General features: G+C 39.2%; 1 protein-coding gene across 1 annotated transcript; it reads right to left on the bottom strand.

Moving 5' to 3' along the window:
* Positions 1–18,207: 18,207 nt before the first annotated feature.
* On the bottom strand, positions 18,208–23,829 carry GKN1 (gastrokine 1). The gene is made up of 6 exons (XM_060117738.1): positions 23,785–23,829; positions 21,912–21,965; positions 21,689–21,823; positions 20,620–20,730; positions 18,991–19,138; positions 18,208–18,302 (listed from the first exon to the last, which is right to left on the bottom strand). Exons 1-6 carry the CDS (start codon positions 23,794–23,796, stop codon positions 18,208–18,210), a joined length of 555 nt encoding a protein of 184 aa, XP_059973721.1. The 5' UTR covers positions 23,797–23,829.
* Between the last annotated feature and the right edge of the window lie 2,631 nt (positions 23,830–26,460).

Below are 26,460 nucleotides of genomic sequence, written 5' to 3'. Positions count from 1 at the left end.
TTATTAATTTCTTTCTCTTTTTCTGAGTTAAGGCAATCCAACAAATACTAGATAAATTAGACAAAAAAAATACTCCCACTATATGTTTGACACACTGATTGTTGGCATGCTGTTTAATGGTGAATAAAATGGAGGTATAAATTGAGTATGTTTGCTATCACCTTTATATTTTACATTACTCTAAATGTTGTAACCAATACAATTAGGCAAAGGAAGGAAGGAAGAAAGGAAGGGAGGGAGGGAGGGAGAGAGAGAGAAAGGAAGGAAGGAAGGAAGGTAGAAAGAAGGAAAGAAAGAGAAAGAAAATAGATATTGTAGTAAAGGAAGAAACATGATCAAATTTGTAAACATTATTATCTCCGCAAAACTGCCTTCACTTCAGAAACCAGCTACAAGGTCCTGTGTCCAGGTCACCCTCACCTCTGACCAGCTGGCTACAAATTCAGGGGTTCTCACTACCCTCTCAGGTTCAATAATTCACTAAAATGACTCAGAACTCAGTTTTATTATAGCAGTGGGATACAAATCAGGACCAGCCACAGAGAGATGCATAGGACAAGGTCTGGGAGGGTCTCAATCATGAAGCTTCCTTTGCCCTCTCTCCGTAGAGTCAGGGTCATCACCCTCTTGACACACTGATATGGAGTGTTGCCAACCAGGGAAGCTCACCCAACCTTTGGTGTCCTATTTTTTTATTGGGGCTCCATGAGGTAAGCACTATTGATTGAATCATTGGCCATGTGACACAATCTCCAGCCTTCTTCCCTACCCTGAGGTCAGGCTGATATGAAGCTCAAAGCCCCAACCTTCTAATCACATGGTTGGTCTTTCTGGCATGATGGGCCCCCACCTAGAGTCATCTCATTAGCATAAACTACCAGGTGTGGTGTAAGGGACCACTGTGAATAACAAAGACATTTCTCTCACCTGGGAAATTACAAGGATTTAGAGACTACCTCCCAGGAATCGGGGAGAGAGGCCAGCCATGTTCTTTATTACACACCTGCCTGTCTAATATAAAGTAGCAACCCCTTCCAAACCTCAGCCTTCCACTGGTGGTTCTCCTTCTTCCCTCATGTTATTCGGTTCCTTCCTTAACAGTTATCATCATTATTCATATTGTGTATCTATTGATTTATTATTTTATTGTTTTTTTTCCACCACTGGAATGTAAACTTCATGAACAGAGGCGCTTTAATTGCTTTTTTGCTTTCTTTTTCTCCAGCGTCTGGAAAACTCTGTTACATAGGAGATGCTTAATGAGATGTGTTAAACAAGTAAATAAATAAATATTCAATCAATTTAAAAAATAGCATAAATACAGAGTTGCAAATGGGATGTGCTATTGATGATGATCTTAGTTAAAGGAACTGAGCTGTGATTTTTGTTTTCTGATTTGAATCCTGCGGATCAAGATAATACTAGGAAAGAGCATGGTTAAAACAGATCCAACCTAATCAGAATATCTGATGAGGAGTGATTTAAATGTAAAGTTTGGAATAATTTCTCTTTCACTTGAATTTAGTTGTACTTCCCAATATTCTTGATTGGTTATTTCTAACTTTTGAATAGTTGGGAAGTGTGAAACTCAGTTAAGAGGGCTTCCCTGGTGGCGCAGTGGTTGAGAGTCCACCTGCCGATGCAGGGGACACGGGTTCGTGCCCCGGTCCGTGAAGATCCCACATGCCGCGGCGCGGCTAGGTGCATGAGCCATGGCTGCTGGGCCTGCACGTCTGGAGCCTGTGCTCCACAACGGGAGAGGCCACAACAGTGAGAGGCCCACATATTGCAAAAAAACAAAAAAACAAACAAACAAACAAAACCCAGTTAAGAGATATAGGTATCTATCAATATGAAAATACCTTGGAAAAATTGACTTCAGTTTAAAATTTATTAGTGGATGTTCTGGAAGGATTCAACCACTGAAGATTTGGTTTAAACCATGTAGTTATGTAAGAAGAGCAACTGGGAGGACACCAAAAAGATGTAAGAATGGGCAAGAGCTTATCTAAAATATTTCTTGTTAACGTTTCCCTCTAAGAGTCAGGCTTGTAACAGGATATTGTCTGCTCCTCTCTGGTGCCTCTTGGGGTTATGAAGTCACTAGAACTTTGGGTGACCCTGCAAGCCAGCTCTTTGTGCTCTCTGTACTTCCTCCTGACTCCAATGGACCGAGGTGCTAGGGCGAGCCATGGTTGGTTGTGAGTTACTCAGGTTATCCACAAGGCCAAATAAAACTGCCAATGGGAAGCTGCACAGCCGGCTTCCAAGCAGTGATTTAGAGTCTTGTGGAGAGCAGGGCTTGGCACTGGCACAGCCCAGGAACAGCGGCTTCTCTCTGAAGACCTCTCGGCATTCTGGCGGTGAATGCAGTCATTTTCACTTACACCACTCTTCTGGGGACTTGGGTCAAAGGCTGAATGTTTGGAATCACCAGCCTCAGAGTTGAGCAAGAAATGAGAGGCCTCTGCCTTATGTTGGAATGAAAGAGCAGTTTCTTTCCATCCACATAGCTCTACCCTCTTACTGTCTTAGTAACATTATCTTACTTATTGTGCTTTTAACTTTAAAGAACTGTAATTAAGCATTGAGCAAGGGCAAAAGACTGTTTTTAAATACATGTAAAGTGTAAAGAATAAAGATACAACACACACCCATGGACTCTCCACCCCTCAGTCTAGTTGGAAAGAGAGCAAGAGTGTTACCACTACCTTGGAAGTCATCCATTTGCCCCTCCAGGGACCCTCTCTCCCTCTCAGAGCTGTACAGTTATACCAAGTTTTGTGTTATCATTCCTTTGTTTTTACTCATGGCTTTACCACATTTGCATGTATTTCTAAAATATGTGTTGTTTAGTTTTGCCTGCTTCTGAACTTTATATAAATATGATATAGTTTCCTCTGCAACTTGCTTTTTGGACACACCATTATTTTTTGGAGCCATTTATGTTGTTGTGTGTGGCTGTGATTAATTTTTATTTTTGTGATGTTTAGTATGTTGCTAAATAAACATATCCAGATTTATTTATCTCTTCTATTGTTGTCAAACATTTGGATTGTTCCTAGTTTTTTTTTGGTGTTCCAAATGCTGCGACTATGAACATTCTTGTGCCTGTTTCTGGGTTCCCATGAGCAAGAATTTCTCTAGGATATATACCTAAGAGTGGAATTGTTGGGTCATAGGATAGTCACATTGTCAGCTTGTTAGACAAGGCTGAATTGTTTTCCATAGCAGTTGTATCAATTCATTCTTGCCCTGGCTATGTTCTTCTTACTCTATGTCCCTTGCAACCCCTCATATTAGACTTTTCCACTTGCCAATAGATGGGCATGAAATGTCTCTCATTATGGTTAAGTTTGCATTTTCCTTCTTATGAAAGAAGTTAAGATATCTGTATCTAGATTTGTCATTCTAATTCCTCTTCTATTAGAAACCTATTCATGTCCATTTTTCTATTAGTTATTTATCTTTTTCTTTTTGATATGTAGGAGTTCTTTATATAATTTTATACTAATCCTTTATCCAGTTTATGTGTTGCAAAGATCTCTGTTAATTTGTGGCTTGCCTTCTCACTCTATTTTTGGTGTCTTTGGATAAGCAGACACTCTTATTTTTAATGTAGAGAAAGTTTCCGTATTTTACTTTATAGCTAGGGCTTTTTTTTCTTCAAAGTGTAGCAAATCCTTTCCTCGCTCAGTAGTCGTGAAGTTATTCTATATTCTAAACTTTTCTAAGGCTTTTTATTTTGCCTTTCATATTCAGGCTTTTTAATATACTTGAAATTTATTTTTTTAATATAGTGTGAAGTAGGGTCCTGGTTTCATTTTCCTATTTCTTTTTATGCCATATGGCTATCTAATTGTTTTAACACCACTTATTTAAAAACCTCGTCTTTTTTCCACAAACCTGGAATGCAACCTACATGTTATTTCAGTTGTCTGTAGATCTGTGGATTTGTGGGCTTTCTATTTTGTTGCATTGATGTATTGCATATCCCAGTACTTATATCACATTGTCTTGATTACTATGTCTTTATAATAATTTTGATAGATCAAGCTCTTTCATTTTGTTGTTCTGCATCAATAACTTGGTTTTCCTGGCCCTTTCAAGAAGCATTTAAGATTTTACTCTACTTGAAATCTAAAAAGTTAGCCCACCATGGTTTCATGGATGATGATATTAGACATGAAACTCCTGAGTAGAGGCAGGGGACTTTATTAGTCATGGCACAGCAAGTGGTATGAGTATGAGATATATGTGTCAGTGCCCCTTGCCCAGAAGTCCCATAGGTGTGATGTATATGGACCTAGATAGATGCTTGCACACACACATGGGTTGCATTATAGAGAGGACTCTGAGCTTAGGGAACTAGAATCTTTTATAGTAGGCAGTGAGCATGCCTGCTTTTTGCTCTAAAGAGGGACACTATCTTTACCTTCCCAGGCTGTTTGCTATACAAACATCCTTGCAAAAATAGTTGAGAAAAAAGGGCCATCCGTGCCTCTACTTACAAAATGTATAGAAACATCAAGAACCCTTGGAGAATTGTCTCACAACTGGCCCTTTGATCTTCGATGTACATTACATGCTAAATTAAGCTTGTCATGTATCACACACACATGCATACGCATGACCTATTGGGAATTTGTTTTGAATTGCACTGAATCTATAGATTGAGGGAGAGCTGACATACTTATAATACTGAATTCCTAATTTATGACCATGGTTTATCTGCATTTATTCAGTCTACCTTAATGTGTCTCAATAAAGTTTCCATAGAAGTCTAGCAGATCTTTTGTTTAATTTATTACTTAGTAAGATTGTATCCTATCTTGCCTCAAACTCCTGCAACGTCTCTCTATTTTATAAAATTCTAACACTGGCCTGCAAGGCTCTTCATGATCTGGTTCCCCATTACCTCTTTGCCTTCATCTCCTTCTAGTCCCCATTTTGCTTGCTCTGCTTCAGCCACACTGCCATCCTTGCTGTACTTTTAATATGCCAGGCACTCTTCTGCCTTAGGCCTTAGCACTGGCAATTTTCCTTTGCCCATAATGCTTTTCTCCCAGAAATATTGGCATGGCTGACTATCTCCTTCAGTCTTTGTTCACATCACCTTCTCAACAATGCCTATCCTAAATCCTTATTAAAAATTACAAACTGCCTCTTCTCTCCTGGCATTCTGGATTCCTCTTACACTGCTCTTCAGTTTTCCCTTAGCATTTCTCTTTTTTATTTTTTACTTTTTGCGGTACGCAGGCCTCTCACTGTTGCGGCCTCTCCCGTTGCGGAGCACAGGCTCCGAACACGCAGGCTCAGCGGCCATGGCTCACGGGCCCAGCCGCTCCGCGGCACGTGGGATCCTCCTGGACCGGGGCACGAACCTGTGTCCCCTGCATCGGCAGGCAGACTCTCAACCACTGCGCCACCAGGGAAGCTCAGCACTTCTCATTTTATATCCTATTAATTAATAGTACACAAAACTATCCTACCGAATATCCTATTTAATTACATATTTGTCTGTTTGTTGAATGTATTTGTCATTTATTTTTGCCTCCTGTAACTAATATTTTCGCTGCATGAAGCAAGGATCTTTTCATTTTTATTTGTTGATGAATTTCAAGTGTGTGCAATAGTGCTATGCATGTAGCAGATACTTAAGAAATATTCTTAAATAAATTAAACAATTTTTCCTAGATATGTCATATCTCTTGCTGCTATTATGCATGTTATTTAAAAAAATTAAGTTTCTATATGTTTGCTGCTGACATATTGAAATGCAATTATATTTGTTGGTTATTTTTGTATTCAGAAACTTTTCTAAATACTCTGACTCCCATAACTTATCTATAGATTTGTATTTTTTACACAGAAAACCATGGCATCTGGGCATAATGATAGTTTTTTCTTCTTTTCTTTCCTTCTAATCTTTATATTTAATATTTCTTTTTCTTACTTTACTTACTTTCAGCACAATATTTCCAGAAGTTGTGATGGCAGGCATCTTGTTTTGTTTCTTGTTTTAATGGAAATGCTTTCACTGTTTTACATGATGCTTATAGTCTGTTTAATGAAGTTTTAGGTGGTCTTAGTCTATTTAATGAAATTTCTTTTAATTCCAAATTTCCTAAGAATTGCTTGTTTATTGTGAATGAATATTCAACTCTATTAGGTAATTTTGCTACTATTGAGATACATCATAAGTTTGTTGTCTTTTTTTTTTTTTTTTTTTTTTTTTTTTTTTTTTTTTTATTTTTTATTTTTTTTTTAATTTTTTTTTATTTTACAAATTTAATCAGTTATACATATACATATGTTCCCATATCCCCTCCCTTTTGCGTCTCCCTCCCACCCTCCCTATCCCACCCCTCCAGGCGGTCACAAAGAACCGAGCTGATCTCCCTGTGCTATGCGGCTGCTTCCCACTAGCTCTCTACCTTACATTTGGTAGTGTATATATGTCCATGCCGCTCTTTCACTTTGTCACAGCTTACCCTTCCCCCTCCCCATATCCTCAAGTCCATGCTCTAGTAGGTCTGTGTCTTTATTCCTGTCTTACCCCTATGTTCTTGATGACATTTTTTTCTTAAATTCCATATATATGTGTCAGCATACAGTATTTGTCTTTCTCTTTCTGACTTACTTCACTCTGTATGACAGACTCTAGGTCCATCCACCTCATTACAAATAGCTCAATTTCATTTCTTTTTATGGCTGAGTAATATTCCATTGTATATATGTGCCACATCTTCTTTATCCATTCATCCGATGATGGACACTTAGGTTGTTTCCATCTCCGGGCTATTGTAAATAGGGCTGCTATGAACATTTTGGTACATGTCTCTTTTTGAATTATGGTTTTCTCAGGGTATATGCCCAGTAGTGGGATTGCTGGGTCATATGGTAGATCTATTTGTAGTTTTTTAAGGAACCTCCATACTGTTCTCCATAGTGGCTGTACCAATTCACATTCCCACCAGCAGTGCAAGAGTGTTCCCTTTTTTCCACACCCTCTCCAGCATTTATTGTTTCTAGATTTTTTGATGATGGCCATTCTGACTGGTGTGAGATGATATCTCATTGTAGTTTTGATTTGCATTTCTCTAATGAGTAAAGATGTTGAGCATCCTTTCATGTGTTTGTTGGCTGTCTGTATATCTTCTGTGGAGAAATGTCTATTTAGGTCTTCTGCCCATTTTTGGATTGGGTTGTTTGTTTTTTTGCTATTGAGCTGCATGAGCTGCTTATAAATTTTGGAGATTAATCCTTTGTCAGTTGCTTCATTTGCAAATATTTTCTCCCATTCTGAGGGTTGTCTTTTGGTCTTGTTTATGGTTTCCTTTGCTGTGCAAAAGCTTTGAAGTTTCATTAGGTCCCATGTGTTTATTTTTGTCTTTATTTCCATTTCTCTAGGAGATGGGTCAGAAAGGATATTGCTGTGATTTATGTCATAGAGTGTTCTGCCTATGTTTTCCTCTAGGAGTTTGATAGTGTCTGGCCTTACATTTAGGTCTTTAATCCATTTTGAGCTTATTTTTGTGTATGGTGTTAGGGAGTGATCTAATCTCATACTTTTACATGTCCCTGTCCAGTTTTCCCAGCACCACTTATTGAAGAGACTGTCCTTTCTCCACTGTACATTCCTGCCTCCTTTATCAAAGATAAGGTGACCATATGTCCGTGGGTTTATCTCTGGGCTTTCTATCCTGTTCCATTGATCTATCTTTCTGTTTTTGTGCCAGTACCATACTGTCTTGATTACTGTAGCTTTGTAGTATAGTCTGAAGTCAGGGAGCCTGATTCCTCCAGCTCCATTTTTTGTTCTCAAGATTGCTTTGGCTATTCGGGGTCTTTTGTGTTTCCATACAAATTGTGAAATTTTTTGTTCTAGTTCTGTGAAAAATGCCATTGGTAGTTTGATAGGGATTGCATTGAATCTGTAGATTGCTTTGGGTAGTAGAGTCATTTTCACAATGTTGATTCTTCCAATCCAAGAACATGGTACATCTCTCCATCTATTTGTATCATCTTTAATTTCTTTCATCAGTGTCTTATAATTTTCTGCATACAGGTCTTTTGTCTCCTTAGGTAGGTTTATTCCTAGATATTTTATTCTTTTTGTTGCAATGGTAAATGGGAGTGTTTCCTTGATTTCACTTTCAGATTTTTCATCATTAGTATATAGGAATGCCAGAGATTTCTGTGCATTAATTTTGTATCCTGCAACTTTACCAAATTCATTGATTAGCTCTAGTAGTTTTCTGGTAGCATCTTTAGGATTCTCTATGTATAGTATCATGTCATCTGCAAACAGTGAGAGCTTTACTTCTTCTTTTCCCATTTGGATTCCTTTTATTTCCTTTTCTTCTCTGATTGCTGTGGCTAAAACTTCCAAAACTATGTTGAATAAGAGTGGTGAGAGTGGGCAACCTTGTCTTGTTCCTGATCTTAGTGGAAATGGTTTCAGTTTTTCACCATTGAGGACGATGCTGGCTGTGGGTTTGTCATATATGGCCTTTATTATGTTGAGGAAAGTTCCCTCTATGCCTACTTTCTGCAGGGTTTTTATCATAAATGGGTGTTGAATTTTGTCAAAAGCTTTCTCTGCATCTATTGAGATGATCATATGGTTTTTCTCCTTCAACTTGTTAATATGGTGTATCACATTGATTGATTTGCGTATATTGAAGAATCCTTGCATTCCTGGAATAAACCCCACTTGATCATGGTGTATGATCCTTTTAATGTGCTGTTGGATTCTGTTTGCTAGTATTTTGTTGAGGATTTTTGCATCTATGTTCATCAGTGATATTGGCCTGTAGTTTTCTTTCTTTGTGACATCCTTGTCTGGTTTTGGTATCAAGGTGATGGTGGCCTCGTAGAATGAGTTTGGGAGTGTTCCTCCCTCTGCTATATTTTGGAAGAGTTTGAGAAGGATAGGTGTTAGCTCTTCTCTAAATGCTTGATAGAATTCGCCTGTGAAGCCATCTGGTCCTGGGCTTTTGTTTGTTGGAAGATTTTTAATCACAGTTTCAATTTCAGTGCTTGTGATTGGTCTATTCATATTTTCTATTTCTTCCTGAGTCAGTCTTGGCAGGTTGTGCATTTCTAAGAATTTGTCCATTTCTTCCAGGTTGTCCATTTTATTGGCATAGAGTTGCTTATAGTAATCTCTCATGATCTTTTGTATTTCTGCAGTGTCAGTTGTTACTTCTCCTTTTTCATTTCTAATTCTATTGATTTGAGTCTTCTCCCTTTTTTTCTTGATGAGTCTGGCTAATGGTTTATCAATTTTGTTTATCTTCTCAAAGAACCAGCTTTTAGTTTTATTGATCTTTGCTATCGTTTCCTTCATTTCTTTTTCATTTATTTCTGATCTGATTTTTATGATTTCTTTCCTTCTGCTAACTTTGGGATGTTTTTGTTCTTCTTTCTCTAATTGCTTTAGGTGCAAGGTTAGGTTGTTTATTCGAGATATTTCCTGTTTCTTAAGGTGTGATTGTATTGCCATAAACTTCCCTCTTAGAACTGCTTTTGCTGCATCCCATAGGTTTTGGGTCGTCGTGTCTCCATTGTCATTTGTTTCTAGGTATTTTTTAATTTCCTCTTTGATTTCTTCAGTGATCACTTCGTTATTAAGTAGTGTATTGTTTAGCTTCCATGTGTTTGTATGTTTTACAGCTTTTTTCCTGTAATTGATATCTAGTCTCATAGCATTGTGGTCGGAAAAGATACTTGATACAATTTCAATTTTCTTAAATTTACCAAGGCTTGATTTGTGACCCAAGATATGATCTATCCTGGAGAATGTTCCATGAGCACTTGAGAAAAATGTGTATTCTGTTGTTTTTGGATGGAATGTCCTATAAATATCAATTAAGTCCATCTTGTTTAATGTATCATTTAAAGCTTGTGTTTCCTTATTTATTTTCATTTTGGATGACCTGTCCATTGGTGAAAGTGGGGTGTTAAAGTCCCCTACTATGATTGTGTTACTGTCGATTTCTCCTTTTATGGCTGTTAATATTTCCCTTATGTATTGAGGTGCTCCTATGTTTGGTGCATAAATATTTACAATTGTTATATCTTCTTCTTGGATTGATCCCTTGATCATTATGTAGTGTCCTTCTTTGTCTCTTCTAGTAGTCTTTATTTTAAAGTCTATTTTGTCTGATATGAGAATTGCTACTCCAGCTTTCTTTTGGTTTCCATTTGCATGGAATATCTTTTTCCATCCCCTTACTTTCAGTCTGTATGTATCTCTAGGTCTGAAGTGGGTCTCTTGTAGACAGCATATATATGGGTCTTGTTTTTGTATCCATTCAGCCAGTCTGTGTCTTTTGGTGGGAGCATTTAGTCCATTTACATTTAAGGTAATTATTGATATGTATGTTCCTATTCCCATTTTCTTAATTGTTTTGGGTTCGTTATTGTAGTTCTTTTCCTTCTGTTGTGTTTCTTGCCTAGAGAAGTTCCTTTAGCATTTGTTGTAAAGCTGGTTTGGTGGTGCTGAACTCTCTCAGCTTTTGCTTGTCTGTAAACGTTTTAATTTCTCCATCAAATCTGAATGAGATCCTTGCTGGGTAGAGTAATCTTGGTTGCAGGTTTTTCTCCTTCATCACTTTAAGTATGTCCTGCCACTCCCTTCTGGCTTGTAGAGTTTCTGCTGAGAGATCAGCTGTTATCCTGATGGGGATTCCCTTGTGTGTTATTTGTTGTTTTTGCCTTGCTGCTTTTAATATGATTTCTTTGTGTTTAATTTTTGACAGTTTGATTAATATGTGTCTTGGTGTATTTCTCCTTGGATTTATTCTGTATGGGACTCTCTGTGCCTCCTGGACTTGATTAACTATTTCCTTTCCCATATTAGGGAAGTTTTCAACTATAATCTCTTCAAATATTTTCTCAGTCCCTTTCTTTTTCTCTTCTTCTTCTGGAACCCCTATAATTCGAATGTTGGTGCGTTTAATGTTGTCCCAGAGGTCTCTGAGACTGTCCTCTGTTCTTTTCATTCTTTTTTCTTTATTTTGCTGTGCAGCAGTTATTTCCACTATTTTATCTTCCACCTCACTTATCCGTTCTTCTGCCTCAGTTATTCTGCTATTGATCCCATCTAGAGTATTTTTTATTTCATTTATTGTGTTTTTAATCGATGCTTGATTCGTCTTTAGTTCTTCTAGGTCCTTGTTAACTGTTTCTTGCATTTTGTCTATTCTATTTCCAAGATTTTGGATCATCTTTACCATCATTATTCTGAATTCTTTTTCAGATAGACTGCCTATTACCTCTTCATTTGTTAGGTCTGGTGGGTTTTTATCTTGCTCCTTCTCCTGCTGTGTGTTTTTCTGTCTTCTCATTTTGCTTATGTTACTGTGTTTGGGGTCTCCTCTTTGCAGGCTGCAGGTTCGTAGTTCCCGTTGTTTTTGGTGTCTGTCCCCAGTGGCTAAGGTTGGTTTAGTGGGTTGTGTAGGCTTCTTGGTGGAGGGGACTACTGCCTGTGTTCTGGTGGATGAGGCTGGATCTTGTCTTTCTGGTGGGCAGGTCCACGTCTGGTGGTGTGTTTTGGGGTGTCTGCGGACTTTTTATGATTTTAGGCCACCTCTCTGCTAATGGGTGGCGTTGTGTTCCTGTCTTGCTAGTTGTTTGGCATAGGGTGTCCAGCACTGTAGCTTGCTGGTCGTTGAGTGAAGCTGGGTGCTGGTGTTGAGATGGAGATCTCTGGAAGATTTTCGCCGTTTGATATTATGTGGAGCTGGGAGGTCTCTTGTGGACCAGTGTCCTGAAGTTCGCTCTCCCACCTCAGAGGCACAGCACTGACTCCTGGCTCCTCAATTTGGGATGATTTGTTGTCTATTCATGTATTCCACAGATGCAGGGTACATGAAGTTGATTGTGGAGCTTTAATCCGCTGCTTCTGAGGCTGCTGGGAGAGGTTTCCCTTTCTCTTCTTTGTTCTCACAGCTCCTGGGTCTCAGCTTTGGATTTGGCCCCGCCTCTGCGTGTAGGTCGCCGGAGGGCGTCTGTTCTTCGCTCAGACAGGACAGGGTTAAAGGAGCAGCCTCTTCGGGGACTCTGGCTCACTCAGGCCGGGCGGGAGGGAGGGGCACGGGAGGGGCACGGAGTGCGGGGCGTGCCTGCGGCGGCAGAGGTCGGCGTGATGTTGCACCAGCCCGGGGCGCGCCGTGCGTTCTCCCAGGGAAGCCGCCCCTGGATCCCGGGACCCCGGCAGTGGCAGGCTGCACAGGCTCCCGGAAGGGCGGTGTGGACAGTGTCCTGCGCTCGCACACAGGCTTCTTGGCGGCGGCAGCAGCAGCCCCAGCGTCCCACGCCCGTCTCTGGGCTCCGCGCTTTCAGCCGCGACTCGCGCCCGTCTCTGGAGCTCCTTTACGCGGCGCTCTTAATCCCCTCTCCTCGCGCACCAGGAAACCAAGAGGGAAGAAAAAGTCTCCTGCCTCTTCGGCAGCTCCAGAGTTTTCCCGCACTCCCTCCCGGCTAGCTGTGGCACATTAGCCCCCTTCAGGCTGAGTTCTCGCCGCCAGTCCCAGTCCTCTCCCTGCGCTCTGACCGAAGCCCGAGCCTCAGCTCCAGCGCCGCCCGCCCTGGCGGGGGAGCAGACAAGCCTCTCGGGCTGGTGAGTGCCGCTCGGCACCGCTCCTCTCTGCGGGAATCTCTCTGCTTTGCCCTACCCAGGTATGTGGGGAGTTTCTTGCCTTTTGGGAGGTCTGGGGTCTTCTGCCAGCGTTCAGTAGTTGTTCTGTAGGAGTTGTTGCACGTGTAGCTGTATTTCTGGTGTATCTGTGGGGAGGAAGGTGATCTCCGCGTCTTACTCTTCCGCCATCTTACCCGGAAGTCCTCTTGAATTTCCAGCACGTGATAGTGACTCCCATCTGTGCTGGTATCTACATAAATTGCCTCGTTCCTTTTGTGACGTAAAGGTTCTCTTTTTTTCACAGCTCTCCCAGGAATCATGAAGTCTGAGAAAGCCAATTCGAGGTGAGCAGCAGTCCACGAGCTCGGGCAGGACCCCAAGAAGATGGACGGGAGTTGCGCTAGTTCTCCTCGCCTCCAACCTCGACACAGTGGGTGTTTGGCAGGAAAAGCGGGCGCTCTTCGTTGTGAAGATTAACGCTCACCCGGATCTAGGAGTGAAAGGAGCAGAACCCAGGGGAAGATGGAGCAGTAGAGGCCCCGCCTCTGCCGCTGCCCCGTATCAACGAGCTAGTTTGTTGTCTTTTGATCTTTTAATGTGGCAAACTACATGACTGATTTCCTAATATCAAACCAACTGGCATTGCTAGGAAAAATCCCACATAGTCACGCTGTCTTATCTTTTCTACACTTTGCTCAATAGGTCTGCTATCGTTTTGTTGAGGTGTTTTGCATCTGTTTCTATGACAGAGATTGCCCTGTAATCTCCTTCCTCATACCTGCCAGGTTTTGGAATCAAGCAAATTGTTTTCTCATGAAATGAATTGGAGAGTGCTTCTCCCCCTACCCCCATACATTTGAATAGTTTTATAAGATTAGAATAATCTATATTTTCAATGTTTGTAAAACCTCAACATAGAAACCATCTTGGCCTGGAATTTTCTTGTGTGAAGTTTTTCAACATTGTAACTAATTCCTTTACTGGTTATAATTATTCAGGTTTTATATTTCTTCTTGAGTGAGCCTTGGTAGGTTAGGTTTTTAGATATTCAATTTACCCAAGCTTTCAAAGTTATCTGTATAAAGTCGTTCACAATATCATTTTACTGACGTCTTAATATTTGTGGCACTTGTAGCTTAGTATCTTTTTTTTTTTTTTCTGGATGCGTTGGGTCTTCGTTGCTGTGCACGGGCTTTCTCTAGTTGGAGTGAGTGGGGGCTACTCTTCGCTGTGGTGTGAGGGCTTCTCATTGCGGTGGCTTCTCTTGTTGTGGGGCATGGACTCTAGGCACGTGGGCTTCAGTAGTTGTGGCTCACGGGCTCTAGAGTGCAGGCTCAGTAGTTGTGGCTCATGGGCTTATTTGCTCCATGGCATGTGGGATCCTCCCAGACCAGGGCTCAAACTCATGTCCCCTGCATTGGCAGGCAGATTCTTAACCACTGCTCTACCAGGGAAGTCCCCTAGCTTAGCATCATTTTTATTACTAGTATTGCTTTTAATTTCTCTTATTTCTGGTCAGTTTTACCTAAAGCTTGTCAATTTTATGCCTTTCCAAAGAACCAGTTTTTGGCTTTGTTGAGCTTTACTAGTGTATACTTGTTTTCTATGGTATTTACTTCTGATACTCTCCATATTATTTCTTTCCTTCTACTTATTTTGGATATTTTATGCTTTTCCCTTATTTTTAAAGTTGAATGCTTGACTCAATTTTTAGCCTTTCTTCTTTTGTAAAATGAACATTTAAAACAAGTTGTTATAGCTGCTGCTCACAAGGTTTTGACATGCAGCACTTTCATTATTGTACTGTTCTAAATACATTCTACTTTTCATCATGAATTTTTCTTTGGCTCATGTGTTATTTAGAAGTATGCTGCCTAATTTCAGAACAAATGAGACCATCTTGTTTTATTCGGAGGGGAATAATTACACTATTTTAATTAGAGGTCAGAAAAATGTGGGTTTTTTGGGTTTTTTTTTTTTTTTTTTTTTTTTTTTTGTGGTACACAGGCCTCTCACTGCCGCGGCCTCTCCCATTGCAGAGCACAGGCTCCGGACGCACAGGCTCAGCAGCCATGGCTCACGGGCCCAGTCGCTCCGTGGCATGTAGGATCTTCCCGGACCACGGTACGAACCCGTGTTCCCTGCATCGGTAGGCGGACTCCCAACCACTGCGCCACCAGGGAAGCCCAAAATGTGTTATTTTTGACACAAATCATTTGAATGTTTTTGAGATCTGATTTATGCCTCAGCATGTGATCAGTATTTGTACCTGTCCCATACATGCTTAAGAAGAATATGTATTCTGCAGTGTTATGTATATCTTCATCAAAATAAGCTTGTTAATTGCATTCATTTTTTTCTCCTTAACTGTTACATCTGTAAGTTATTGAGAAATACGTGCTAAAATCTTCAATACTATAGTGAGATGGTTAAATTCTCCTGAAATTCTTACAATTTTACTTTCATATATTTTGATAGTTGTATATAATCTAGAATTGTTATATCTTCCTAGTGAATTTAATTTCTTTTATTTTTTAATTTTTCAAAATATTTATTTATATATTTTTAACATCTTTATTGGAATATAATTGCTTCACAATGGTGTGTTAGTTTCTGCTTTATAACAAAGTGAATCAGCTATACATATACACACATCCCCATATCTCCTCCCACCCTCCCTATCCCACCCCTCTAGGTGGTCACAAAGCCCTGAGCTGATCTCCCTGTGCTATGCGGCTGCTTCCCACTAGCTATCTATTTTACATTTGGTAGTGTATATATGTCCATGCCACTCTCTCACTTCGTTCCAGCTTACCCTTCCCCCTTCCCACGTCCTCAAGTCCATTCTGTTCATCTGCATCTTTATTCCTGTCCTGCCCCTAGGTTCTTCAGAACCCTTTTTTTTTTAAATTCCATATATATGTGTTAGCATACAGTATTTGTTTTTCTCTTTCTGACTTACTTCACTCTGTATGACAGACTCTAGGTCCATCCACCTCATTACAAATAACTCAATTTCATTTCTTTCTATGGCTGAGTAATATTCCATTGTATATATGTGCCACATCTTCTTTATCCATTCATCTGTTGATGGATACTTAGGTTGCTTCCATGTCCTGGCTGTTGTAAATAGAGCTGCAATGAACATTGTGGTACATGACTCTTTTTGAATTATGGTTTTATCATGGTATATATGCCCAGTAGTGGGACTGCTGGGTCATATGGTAGTTCTATTTTTAGTTTTTTAAGGAACCTCATACTGTTCTCCATAGTGGCTGTATCAATTTACATTCTCACCAACAGTGCAAGAGGGTTCCCTTTTCTCCACACCCTCTCCAGCATTTATTGTTTGTATTTTTTTGATGATGGCCATTCTTACCGGTGTGAGGTGATACCTCATTGTAGCTTTGATTTGCATTTCTATAATGATTAGTGATGTTGAGCATCCTTTCATGTGTTTGTTGGCAATCTGTATGTCTTCTTTGGAGAAATGTCTATTTAGGTCTTCTGCCCATTTTTGGATTGGGTTGTTTGTTTTTTTGATATTGAACTGCATGAGCTGCTTGTATATTTTGGAGATTAATCCTTTGTCAGTTGCTTCATTTGCAAATATTTTCTCCCATTCTAAGGGTTGTCTTTTCATCTTGTTTATGGTTTCCTTTGCTGTGCAAAAGCTTTTAAGTTTCATTAGGTCCTATTTGTTTATTTTTGTTTTTATTTTCACTTCTCTAGGATGTGGGTCAGAAAGGATCTTGCTGTGATATATGTCATAGAATGTTCTGCCTATGTTTTCCTCTAAGAGTTTTATAGTACCTGGCCTTACATTTAGGTCTTTAATCCATTGTGAGTTTATTTTTGTGTATGGTGTTAGAGAGTGTTCTAATTTCATTCTTTTACATGTAGCTGTCCAGTTTTCCCAGCAGCACTTATTGAAGAGGCTGTCTTTTCTCCATCGTATATTCTTTCCTCCTTTATCAAAAATAAGGTGACCATATGTGTGTGGGTTTATCTCTGAGCTTTCTATCCTGTTCCATTGATCTATATTTCAGTTTTTGTGCCAGTACCATACTGTCTTGATTACTGTAGCTTTGTAGTATAGTCTGAAGTCAGGGAGCCTGATTCCTCCAACTCAGTTTTTCTTTCTCAAGATTGCTTTGACTATTCAGGATCTTTTGTGAATTTAATTTCTTATCCTGAAATAATGATGTGACAATTCTTCTAAGAAACATGGGATTCACTGCTTCCCAGAAGTCAGCTAAATGACATTGTGTCCAGTTGGTGAGTCATGGTTTTCTTTCTTTCTCACTCATAAGAGGGCAGTATCTAAGATCTTGATCTTTGATGAGTTTTTGACAGGTTTCCACATCTCATGGCTTCAGGATATTTTGGAAGTTCTACTATGCTGGTAGTATACTTCTTATGAACAGCAGTGCAATTGCCTCAGGATAAAGAAAATGATAATTTTTCCCTATAAGGACTGGTAAATATTGGCATTTTTCGAAATGGTGGGACTCAATGCCTTTAGTTTTGTTTGTTAAGGTCATTTAGGGATACCTTATATGAAGACATGGGAATGGATTACATATCTATTCTTTTATGCTATCCAGGATTTTAAAAATATATATATGGGAGTAATTTTTAAAAATGAACTCTAGTTTCATACTGGAATACACAACATTAGGCACATCTGTTTTCTCTGAGATCATTCTCCTTCAGTGGAAACCCCAATGCTGTACGTGTACCATGTGACTTCACCCCCCCGGCCATCAAAGAGTAGAGGTTGTGGGCTCTTGAACCATACAGGGTGAAGAAAAATTGGAATTTGGATTCAAAAGTATTAGACTTGACCTCGTGAGCTGGAAAGACACATAAACATGGGAGATGAGGCTCACATTTTGGTTTGGCCATCTTCTGCCATGAATACAGTAAACGTCATCAAGATGGAAAGAAGAGGGAAGCTGAATTTAAGAGGAGCAGAGAAGAGCTAATATGTGGCTTCAGGGAGAGAGAAGGAGACTTGAGTCTTGGTGCCAATATAGTTCCTGTTTTCAGTCTTTTTGATACCAGCTGCTTTTCTTGCCCTAAGAGTATTTTAGATATTCCAATATCCTTGTAATACACCTCCTCCCCTTTTCTGGCTCAAGCTACTTTGAGTGGATTTCTGCCCTCGCTGATTTAAAACGTTACTGTGCACATCAATTATAGAGCTGTCTTCATGGTAGTTGGATGATCTTGGAACTATTCCCAGAGCTGTGGTTAGTAGTATCTGAAGCAGCTAAAGGGGTTCTTTATAAGGGACACATCCTGAGTATAGGCTAATGGCTGGGTCTAATGCACTTTGACAACTTGCTGCCACCACATTGCATTTTTTTCCAAATAGAAATCATAAAGAATTTTAGGGTAAATTGAACTCTGTGCTAAATAGGTTTATTGACACTTAAAGAAACCAGACAGGACTAGGAGAAAACATTTCAGAATGACATGATTAAAAACCCTTAGGACCCATATTTTTCTGCATAGAATATTCTGATGGCTAAACCCACAGCAACATTTTTTTTTTAGTTCTCCACTGTTCCTCCACAGAAGGAAATGTTCAGAATCTGGAGTGTATCAATACTGAAGCATTTTCCTATGTGTAAATTCTGGCTTGTGTCTGATAAAAAGAAAAGAAGAAACCAATATCAATGCCTTTTCAAGGACCTGTTTTTTTAGGGGATAGAGGCAAGGAATGTCACACAGTTTTCAAACTAGCTCTGCAGTAATTTCAAGATTTAGCTAGCTAGCTATCAAGATTAAATCAATCAATTCAGAGATCTGGAAAGTTGCTGTTATGTTAGGTTCCCGTGTGAACTCTTTGTTTTTATGTAAATTATTCTTTGAATGCCCAGAATTAGTGATTGTTTGAGCTATAAAAAGCCAATAGATTCTATTGGCATTCTCCTTTCATTTAGTGATTCATGCATTTCTTTGAATATGTCTTGAGTTTACTCTAGATTCACCCTTGAAAGGAAATATTTCAGGGTGGTTAAAAGCACAGAATCCAGAGCCAAAATGCTTAGGATTGACCCAGGCAAGGGTTTTGTGACCTCTCTCTGTGCCTGTTTCCTCATCAGAAAGTGAGAATAACAATAAAGCCTATCACATAAAATTGCGGTCAGGAGCAAATGAGTTAACACACTTAAAGCACGTAGAATAGCGCGTGGCACAAAGCAAGTGCTACAGAAGGGTTAACCTTGATTACCATCTCTCGAGTAATTGGTGTCCTCTGTGGACATGCCCGGAAAACAGTCTGACAATCCCACCAGCATTATCTTGGAGTGCACAGTAGAGAGGCTACTCACCTTGAATCTCTTCAGCCATGTATGTTGGAATCCCCTTACACATGGCAACGATGGGTTTTCCAAACTGGTCCAGGTTGTTGACTTTGTCAGGTTTGACTGTGTATATCAGGCTCTTGGGAGGTGGTTCCCCTAGTCCTTTACCCTGAAACTGAGTGTGCACAAGACAGGTGGAAAGGAGGAGAGAGGAGTGTTAAGCCCAGTGGTTTGTTGGGTTGGGGGTTGGGTTCAAGGTCAACAAGGGGGTATTGCTTGGCTATAACTTTTCCATAATCAGAATGAAGAAGGACCAATTCCAGCCCTGTATATCTCAGAATTTTGTAGTGTCCCAAGGGATTTAGCTGGTTTGAAACCCCAGCTTTTCATATAAACAGAAGTCTGAGGGTAAATTTATTCTGAAGGTTGAACCTTATTTGGTCATCTTATATTTCTTGGATTGATTTATATGATAATCAGTTTCTGAGAATGCAGTTTATTTTCTCTACACTGTCAGTGAAAGTTACCCACTTATCAGTTATAGGGATATAAACTCAAGCTGACATTTTAAAGAATGATAGATGCCCTCTCTCCTCCTACCCCAACTAGGGTTGCCAGATAAAATACAGGACACCCAGTTAAATTTTATTTTTATTTTATTTTATTTTATTTTTTTGCTTTATAACAAATTAAATCAGTTATACATATACATATGTTCCCATATCCCCTCCCTTTTGCGTCTCCCTCCCACCCTCCCTATCCCACCCCTCCAGGCGGTCACAAACCACCGAGCTGATCTCCCTGTGCTATGCGGCTGCTTCCCACTAGCTATCTACCTTATATTTGGTAGTGTATATATGTCCATGCTGCTCTTTCACTTTGTCACAGCTTACCCTTCCCCCTCCCCATATCCTCCAGTCCATTCTCTAGTAGGTCTGTGTCTTTATTCCTGTCTTACCCCTATGTTCTTCATGGCATTTTTTTTTCTTAAATTCCATATATATGTGTCAGCATACAGTATTTGTCTTTCTCTTTCTGACTTACTTCACTCTGTATGACAGACTCTAGGTCCATCCACCTCATTACAAATAGCTCAATTTCATTTCTTTTTATGGCTGAGTAATATTCCATTGTATATATGTGCCACATCTTCTTTACCCATTCATCTGATGATGGACACTTAGGTTGTTTCCATCTAAATTTTAATTTCAGATAAATAACAGATCATTTGTAAGTATAAGTATGTCCCAAATATTGCATAGGACATGCTTATGCTAAAAATTATCCATTGTTTATTTGAAATTCAAACTTAACTGGGTATCCTCTATTTTTATTTGCTACATCAAATAACCCTAACCTACTCCTGCAGAAAAAAGTCCTTGAAGTACTGAGGGCTCCCACTGGTGTGAGCAGAGCTTTGCTCCCCTAACAGTAAAGGTGAGGTGTTTTGATCAGCTTCTGTGGAGGCAGGTATGAGCCACAGCATTTGAGTGTGGTGGCAGCTCTCTCTCCTCAGGCAATTACCAATTCCCCTTTCCCTTTTTTGCTCCACAGAGCAACATACTGTGGTCAAGAGGGAACAACTGTGACCTTCTCATTATTTATTGGAAATCATAAGACTTCCCTGAGTAAAAATAAAAAGACTTTTATTTTTACCTTCTTTTCCTTGACCAGTGTTTCAAGGGCTTGAAAAGAGGGCATGACTGCCTTGTTCATTTTGTGCATAATGCATGACTTCTTGTTAAAGATCCTGGTTACAGCAAAGCCCTATTAAAGAAGATGGTAGATGGTAAGGAGTTATGTTCTCCAAGGTGCTTTTCTCATCAGAAATTAGTTTCACCAGCAGAGGGAAATGGAACTCTGAGATCACGATGAACTGGGATAAAAGTGCTGGATCTGACCTTGTTTTGCAATCATATTTATTGCTAACATTTGTAAGGATAGACCACAAACTCTTTGAGGGAGAGACTGAGTGTTGAACTTGCTTCAGGTTCTAGCCTGGGAAGAGTCTTTCAACATATGTCTGTTCTGCTGAAATAAAATTTTAAATACTATCATATTTTAATCTCTTTTGATCTTCACAACATTTCAAGGAGGCAGGTAAGACAGGAATTCGTTTTCTATTTGACCAGATGATAAAACTGAAACTATAAGGAGTTGGCTTTTCTAAAGTACAAAGTTTGTTAAATATAGAGCTGGTAATTGCTGAGCTGGGTGTTCTAACAGGAAACAACTGTTTTTTTGTTTTGTTTTGTTTTGTTTTTACTCTCTTCCTCATTAATATTGTCATTTACATTTCCTTTGGTCTTTTTGAGTTACAGATGAAATGCCAATTTCTGTCTTTTTAGAAGGAAATTGACAATAGGGTGAGATAGATTGTGCTTTGGCAATAGTAATATTATGAAGGTCTTTTGTCTTTATTGAGGGCTTCTGCAGGTAAGGCAAAAGATGTCATATTTGTCTTATAGCCTCACAGCATAGTGGATCCTAATTACTATTCACACTGGCATGAATTTTAACTTACTGTGAGAAACTTATTAACAGCAATTATATCTAGGGAGTGAAACTGGGTGAGCCAAATAGGCATTTTTACTTATAACTCTGTGCTTATGTGCAGTTAGAATTTACATCATTTAAATTTTTTTATGGTTAGCAGGCAATTTTTGTTGTCATTAAAAAGAAATGCCATTTTGCAAAGAACAGAAATTGCATGTGGGCTACCTACAGATTCATAATCCCACAGGGAATTCCACGAGTCCCATCCATTGTTATTGTCAACATTGACCACGTTATGTTCTTTGTTGACACTCACTGACTGCTGCCCACTTCCACCACTGTTGTTGTTGTTGACATTGATATTCTGAAATTTACAAGAAATGGACTTTGATTTAATACCACATTTCTTTGCAAGTGCATTTTGGTAACACACTTTAAAAAATGAGACTTACATAGTTAGCAAGGGCAGGAGTCAGAAAGATGCCAACAAGTCCAGCAAAGACAATCTGAAATCACAAATAACATTGGTCTACTGTTAAATGGCAAAACGATGGCCTCGTCTTCTTTCTTTATCTAAGCTTATAAAAATACTTACTAACTTTACCACTCTATTGAGTGGTCTGTCTTTTCTTCTTCTTTGGTCTTCTATTTTTTTAACCATTGGAAGTTTTAATGATAATGTTAAATTGTAGGTTAATTATAAGTAATTATGTTGATTGTTTTAGAATTTTTAATGTAGGTCTTATGAAATACTGATAAAGTGTCAGTATATTGAAAAATAAAGTTGAAAATGAATAGCATATATGGTATGAAAATGGTTTTAAGTTCTGAGAACCACATCTGAAAATGATTTAATTTAATTTTCCTATTTATTGACCTGAATGTTTCTTCTCTTCCTAGACCCCTAATAGCAGTAGTCTTTTTATTTAAAAATTGTTTTAAAGTAATGGATTAGTAAGCAGATTGGATATGAATGATGAGAAGCCAAGGATGGGGTGTCTGGCTGTCAAATGTGCTTAGCAGAAGGGAAGTCAATCACTGTCCCAGGACACCTGATGTAGTCATGTGTCATTGAGTACACAGCGCTTGTTCTCAGAACACAGAGCTTTATGCAGGGTGCATGATTCTAGGTTCTTATCTTCATTTCCTTTGCCTGGAACAAAATGGTTTGAGAACTGCACTAGTAATTCAAGGTAATTTAAAAAATTGGTTTGATGTTTCCCCTGATAGTTTAAGAAGGAGGTTAAAAAAATTCAGAGGTGGAAGAAATTTTAGAGACCTATTAGTACAACATAATCCTTTCACAGCTGAGGAAACTGAACTTCAGAAGTTGAGTGACTTGGCCAAAGGTGTACCTTTTGTTCAAGGCAGAACCAGAAGAGAAACCAGATCTGACCTGTGTCTGGAGCTCTTTTTTTTTTTTTTTAACTTTCCTATTAGTAGAACTTATTTCTAGGGACTTCCCTGGTGGTCCAGTGGTTAAGACTTTGCCTTCCAATGCAGGGGGTGAGGGTTTGATCCCTGGTTGGGGAGCTAAGATCCTACATGTCTCATGGCCAAAAAAAACAAAACATAAAAATAGAACTTATTTCTAGAAAATTATTTCACACTTGCAACTCCATTATGAAGCAGAGTCTGCTGTAATATATTTTAACGTTTAGTATGTCAAAACATGAAAATATTTACCTGACTCTAGCCCTTTTGCATCCTGTTATGAGACACACAGCACCACCAGTTACTTTGGCAGAATTTTGTGGTCCATTTGCTACACTCTTCAGCCTTTTACATGGAACCACAAGTGAGATGTTGCACTAGCTTCATGTTTCAAGTGTTTTCATGAATAAATGGCTACAGACAGGGTCCAAGGTAGAACTTTCTTACTTAGAGATCCATTTCACAGGGGAGAATGTGACAGTAAGTCTCTCACCACTTTGTTTTGTTAATAAGCTTTTTATCTTGCCTGAACATACTCAGAAGTTTTGGTCAAAAGGGGAATTTAAGAAGGTATGAAAAGTCAGACATTTTCTAGGGCTAGAGACTGCTTGCTCTGTGCCCAAACCTGAATCAGGTGATCTGGAAAGTAATTTTTTAAAGATAGCATAGTATAAGATGCTCAGGCAGCTGACCAATCCCAGTATAACTATCCTTCTCTATAGAGACGCTTATAGATGCCATGATTCCATGAAAAGAAAATAGATTATTATTATTATTTTTACAAAATTTTGCATTACAGTGATATTGTCATAAGAAGCAGACCCCCTTAGCTCAGAATATTAACAGTCTCCAGTTATAAGGGAATAAATTCAAAAGGAAATATCTACTCACTGTGAACTTCATTTTGACTTCACCAAAGCAATGAAGCCAGGGAGAAGGCAGGCATGGACTCAGAAAAAAAGTCTTCTCATATTTGTACTTGACCAGCTTTACTCAAGCTAGGTGTGAACAGGTGGGGTCCAAGACTTATCTTTCTCCATTTTCCATATCTGTGCTATGTTCTGGTGTACCAGGAAGCCTTTTGGAATATCTATCTGGTTAGCAAGGCATTTTGACATGGAGTTGATCTTACTCACCGTTTGTCAAAGTTGAAGATATCAAAACAAACTCAGTATTATTTATGATAACTTCTGTTCCAACTGAAGCTGTGGGTGTGGGTATTTTATATATTGATATTACTCAGATTCAGAAAAAGAACCATCCCTAAAATCAAACAAGGCAAGAAACTGTGGGCCTTGTAGATAGCAGCTCCTGTGAGAATGTGGAATGGTTTCCTCTTCGTACCTTTAACCAAGCCACTGTGTTGCTTTTGCTTAGGCTAAACATGTTCTATTAGCTACTCCCACAAAACCTATAACCTTCTCTGCAATCCTGAGCTCTTTGGATGATAGGACCATACATCTAGTTAGAAAATCTGGGGCTCTCTTTGGTCTTTTTTCTAACCATCCAGTTAGTTACTAAACCTTGTCATTTCATCTCAGTCAGAATTGACGCTCAACTCTGGCTTTGCCCACAGCTTCATTCACCTGGACTTTTACAGCAGTTGTGTAATTGATCATTCCGGTCATCAGTCTCTCATATTCCAGTGCATTTCCCCACATTTTACCTAAGGTTGTCTTTTTAAGAATACATATATAAATAAACTGACTCTACCATGCTTAGCAACTTTCACTGGCAGCCTACAAGATAAACTTCAAGCTCACTGGAATGGCACAGAGGGTCCTTTATAATGTTTTCAAAGTCTCCACAGTTGTATCTGTCACTGTATAAACCTATATTCCAGATACACCACGGTTCCACTTTGGTGGGAATATTCAGGATGGTTCATGCCTCTATGCCTTCGCACATGTAGTTCCTTCACCCTGGAGTGCCAACCCCTTGCCTTTCTCTAATTGGTAATTGCTATTTATTTTTCAAGGCCCAACTCACATACCACTGTCTCCATCATGTCTTCTCAATATCCAAGGGGGAAACTTTTTTCTTTTTTTCCTTGAGCTATAAAAGGAATCCCTGTCCTCTTATTTATTTCTAGATAATTTAGTTTTCAGAAATGATGTTAAAATAATTTAAAAAAATGTTTTCATCAGAAGCACAGAGTAGATCTTGTCACTTGGGCAAACAAGTAAATGCTCAAAACAATCTTGGAGGTGAATTAAAGTTTCAATTTTTTTCCTGCTCTCTCTTACAAATGGAAGCTAGTAAATCAAATTGCTGAGGAGAAAAACTGTATCTCATGAATCACTGATCTATAAATTTCCCCTTTGGAAACCTTCCTGAGCCCATGATTATCCATATATGCATGGCTTGGAATCACAGGATAGGGTTACATGGTTGTAAAGCTTGATTAACTACCCACATCTCTTTCAGAATGTTGGCATGAGTGGATTAGTGTAGCTGTGGTAAGATTTTGTTTATGTTTTTAAAGTGCCCACTAATCTCTTCCAAACTTGCTCTTTAGCTGCAAAAGATCACTAAGCCTGGGATGGAGGGCAGCTATCTGTGAAGAGGTTTCCTTTCTTTCTTTTTTTTTTTTTAACATATTTATTGGAGTATAATTGCTTTACAATGTTGTGTTAGTTTCTTCTGTATAGCAAACTGAATCAGCTATACATATACATATATCCCCATATCCCCTCCCTCTTGAGCCTCCCTCCCACCCTCCCTATCCCACCCCTCTAGGTGGTCACAAAGCACAGAGCCGATCTCCCTGTGCTATGCGGCTGCTTCCCACTAGCTATCTATTTTACATTTGGTAGTATATGTAAGTCCATGCCACTCTCTCACTTCGTCCCAGCTTACCCTTCCCCCTCCCCGTGTCCTCAAGTCCACTCTCTACATCTGCATCTTTATTCCTGTCCTGCCCCTAGGTCCTTCAGAACCATTTTTTTCTTTGTTTTTTAGATTCCATATATATGTGTTAGCATACAGTATCTGTTTTTCTCTTTCTGACTTACTTCACTCTGTATGACAGACTCTAGGTCCATCCACCTCACTACAAATAACTCAATTTCGTTTCCTTTTATGGCTGAGTAATATTCCATTGTATGTATGTGCCACATCTTCTTTATCCATTCATCTGTCGGTGGACACTTAGGTTGCTTCCATGTCCTGGCTATTGTAAATAGTGCTGCAATGAATATTGTGGTACATGACTCTTTTTGAATTATGGTTTTCTCAGGGTATATGCCCCATAGTGGGATTGCTGGGTCATATGGTAGTTCTATTTTTAGTTTTTTAAGGAACCTCCATACTGTTCTCCATAGTGGCTGTATCAATTTACATTCCCACCAGCAATGCAAGAGGGTTCCTTTTTCTCCACACCCTCTCCAGCATTTATTGTTTGTAGCTATTTTGATGATGACCATTCTGACCAGTGTGAGGTGATACCTCATTGTAGTTCTGATTTGCATTTCTCTAATGATTAGTGATGTTGAGCATTCTTTCATGTGCCTCTTGGCCATCTGTATGTCTTCTTTGGAGAAATGTCTATTTAGGTCTTCTGCCCCT

The sequence above is a fragment of the Mesoplodon densirostris genome, chromosome 14 (assembly GCF_025265405.1).
Source record: "Mesoplodon densirostris isolate mMesDen1 chromosome 14, mMesDen1 primary haplotype, whole genome shotgun sequence".
Lineage (NCBI taxonomy): Eukaryota > Metazoa > Chordata > Mammalia > Artiodactyla > Ziphiidae > Mesoplodon > Mesoplodon densirostris.
This window is presented reverse-complemented; position numbering and strand designations above follow the sequence as displayed.

Bases quoted from the DNA above. Each gene is read 5' to 3' on its own strand.
- GKN1 (XM_060117738.1), bottom strand. The intron at 20,731-21,688 runs GTAGGTAGCCCA...CTTCTTTAATAG, and splicing joins CCCTGTGGGATTATGAATCT to GGCTTTGCTGTAACCAGGAT. The intron at 18,303-18,990 runs GTGAGTAGCCTC...TCTTTTTATCAG, and splicing joins CATGGCTGAAGAGATTCAAG to ACACAAGCCAGAATTTACAC.